Source organism: Macrobrachium rosenbergii, chromosome 21 (assembly GCF_040412425.1).
Source record: "Macrobrachium rosenbergii isolate ZJJX-2024 chromosome 21, ASM4041242v1, whole genome shotgun sequence".
Lineage (NCBI taxonomy): Eukaryota > Metazoa > Arthropoda > Malacostraca > Decapoda > Palaemonidae > Macrobrachium > Macrobrachium rosenbergii.
Window position 1 is genome coordinate 29,070,644 of NC_089761.1, and position 2,500 is coordinate 29,073,143.

Below are 2,500 nucleotides of genomic sequence, written 5' to 3' on the forward strand. Positions count from 1 at the left end.
TATTACTACTAATACTATTGCTACTACCGTCGCTATTTTATGCTATTAGTGCTCCTGTTTCCTGTTGAACGATGCCTGGCATCACAGACCAAGGGTACTGATATGAGCTTCTGAATTACTACTACTATTAATGGCACCAATAACATTGCTAGTGCTACTTCTACTACTACTACTACTACTACTACCGTCGCTATTTAATGCTATTAGTGCTCCTATCTGCTGTTGAACGACGCCTAACCTCATAGACCAAGGGTACTAATATGAGCTTCTGAATTACTACTAATATTAATGGCACCACTAATGTTGCTACTGCTACTTCTACTACTACTATCGCCACTACTGTTATTAGTTCTCCTACTTGCTGCTGAACGATGCTCAATAGTCAATGGTTACTAATATGAAACTTTGAATGTCTACTATTACTAATCGTAGTACTATTGCTACTATTACTACCGATTACTACAATTATAATTACTACAATCGCAGCTATTAATGCTATCAGTGCTCCTACTTGCTGCTGAACGGCGTCAGGCCTCACAGACCTAGGGTATTAATACGAGCTTCTGAACTGCTACTAATATTAATAGAAGTATTGTTACTACTACCACTACTACTACTACTCCTACTATCGCCACTACTACTGCTACTAGTGTTCCTACTTGCTGGTGAACGACGCCAGGCCTCACAGACCAAGGGTACTAATATGAGCCTCTAATTACTGCTAACATTAATGGCAATACTTTTACTGCTAGTACTGCTTTACTACTACTAGCTGCTGAAAAGCGTTGAATAGGCCATTTTACTACTAATATTTCTACTACTACTAAATACTAATCAACGGCGTTCAGTTGGGGTAGGAAACTAATATGAGATCCACCTAACATTTTCATTTCCGTGAAGAACATTTTTCTTTAATTCTATGCAATACGTTTGTTCTTTAATAGATTCAACAAGTTTTTAATCTATAAATCTAACTAAATACATTAAACCTAAAATTTTGGAAAGCATATAAGGATACAATTCATCAAAACAACATGAATTGGTGTACAATTTTGTTTGGAAATTACGTGTCAAAAGATCCTTAGCTAATAATTCACATTTTGCGTGGGATGAAATATCTCAACACTTCTCTGATGCCAATGCAATCGAGTTTTTCTGTACAGTCGCTACAGCGTATAATCAAGACCACCGAAAATAGATCTATCTTTCGGTGGTCTCGATATAATGCTGTATGAGCCGCGGCCCACGAAACTTTAACCACGGCGCGGTGGTTGCCTTTACTATATCACTGCCAGAAGCACGATTATGGCTAACTTTAACCTTAAATAAAAATAAAAAATACTGGGGCTAGAGGGCTGCAATTTGGTATGTTTGATGATTGGAGGGTGGATGATCAACACACCAGTTTGTAGCCCTCTACCCTCAGTAGTTTTTAAGATCTGAGGGCAGACAAAAAAAAAAGTGCGGACGGACAGACAAAGCCGGCACAATAGTTTTCTTTTACAGAAAACTAAAAATTAAATTAATGTTCCTTTTGGTCTGCACCCATCCACTGCTCGACAAATTACAATTGTATGGGAGGAAAAAAACCTACAATAAATTAAGTAACAATCTAGTTTATTCTAGAACCAGTTTATCTTGAAAAGCGGATTTCTACACGAACCCATGCCAAACTTTTTACCTCTGTAAAAGAAACATAACAACTTCTGAACGCGATAACACCCATAAAATGAAACAGCCTCCTGACATATACAAAAAAGTATTTATCTGTTTTCCTTTCTACGGAAAAAGGAAGAAGAAACCATATCGATTTAATTTCTTTCAGAGCAGAACAAATTCTATGAAGAAAATAGATTCTCAGTTTCATCTAGTCAACAATAAAAATTGATTTATGCCTCTAAAACTTCTTCTAAGTATTCTATTTCTCCTGTTTTATAAATAGTACTTCTATTTACATCGTATACAGAACAAACTCACGCCAGAAATCAATAAAAATAGATTCAGGCTTCTAAAATGTCTTCTAAATATTCTATTTCTCCTGTTTCATCAATAGTACTTTTATGTACATCGTATACAGAGCAAACTCACGCCCAAAATCAATAAAAATAGATTTAGGCTCCTAAAATTAGTTCTAAATATTCTATTTCTCCTGTTTTATAAATAGTACTTCTATTTACATCGTATAAAGAACAAACTCACGCCAGAAATCAATAAAAAAAGATTTAGGCTTCTAAAATGCCTTCTAAATATTCTATTTCTTCTGTTTTATCAATAGTACTTTTATGTACATCGTATACAGAGCAAACTCACGCCCAAAATCAATAAAAATAGATTTAGGCTTCTAAATATTCTATTTCCTCTGCTTTATCGACGGTACTTTTATTTACATCGTATACAGAACAAACTCGCGCCCAAAACCAATAAAAATAGATTTAGGCTTCTAAAATGACTTCTAAATATTCTATTTCTTCTCCTTTATCCACAGTACTTTTATTTACAC

General features: G+C 34.9%; 1 protein-coding gene across 1 annotated transcript in view; it reads right to left on the minus strand.

Moving 5' to 3' along the window:
- Positions 1-81: 81 nt before the first annotated feature.
- Positions 82-2,500, minus strand: part of LOC136849424 (sericin-2-like) — a 37,407-nt gene continuing 34,988 nt past the window's right edge. The window contains exons 3-4 of the mRNA XM_067122775.1: positions 543-681; positions 82-233 (exon numbers count right to left, since the gene is read on the minus strand). Coding sequence (XP_066978876.1) covers positions 82-233; positions 543-681 — 291 coding nt within the window. The remainder of the gene's footprint in view (positions 234-542; positions 682-2,500) is intronic.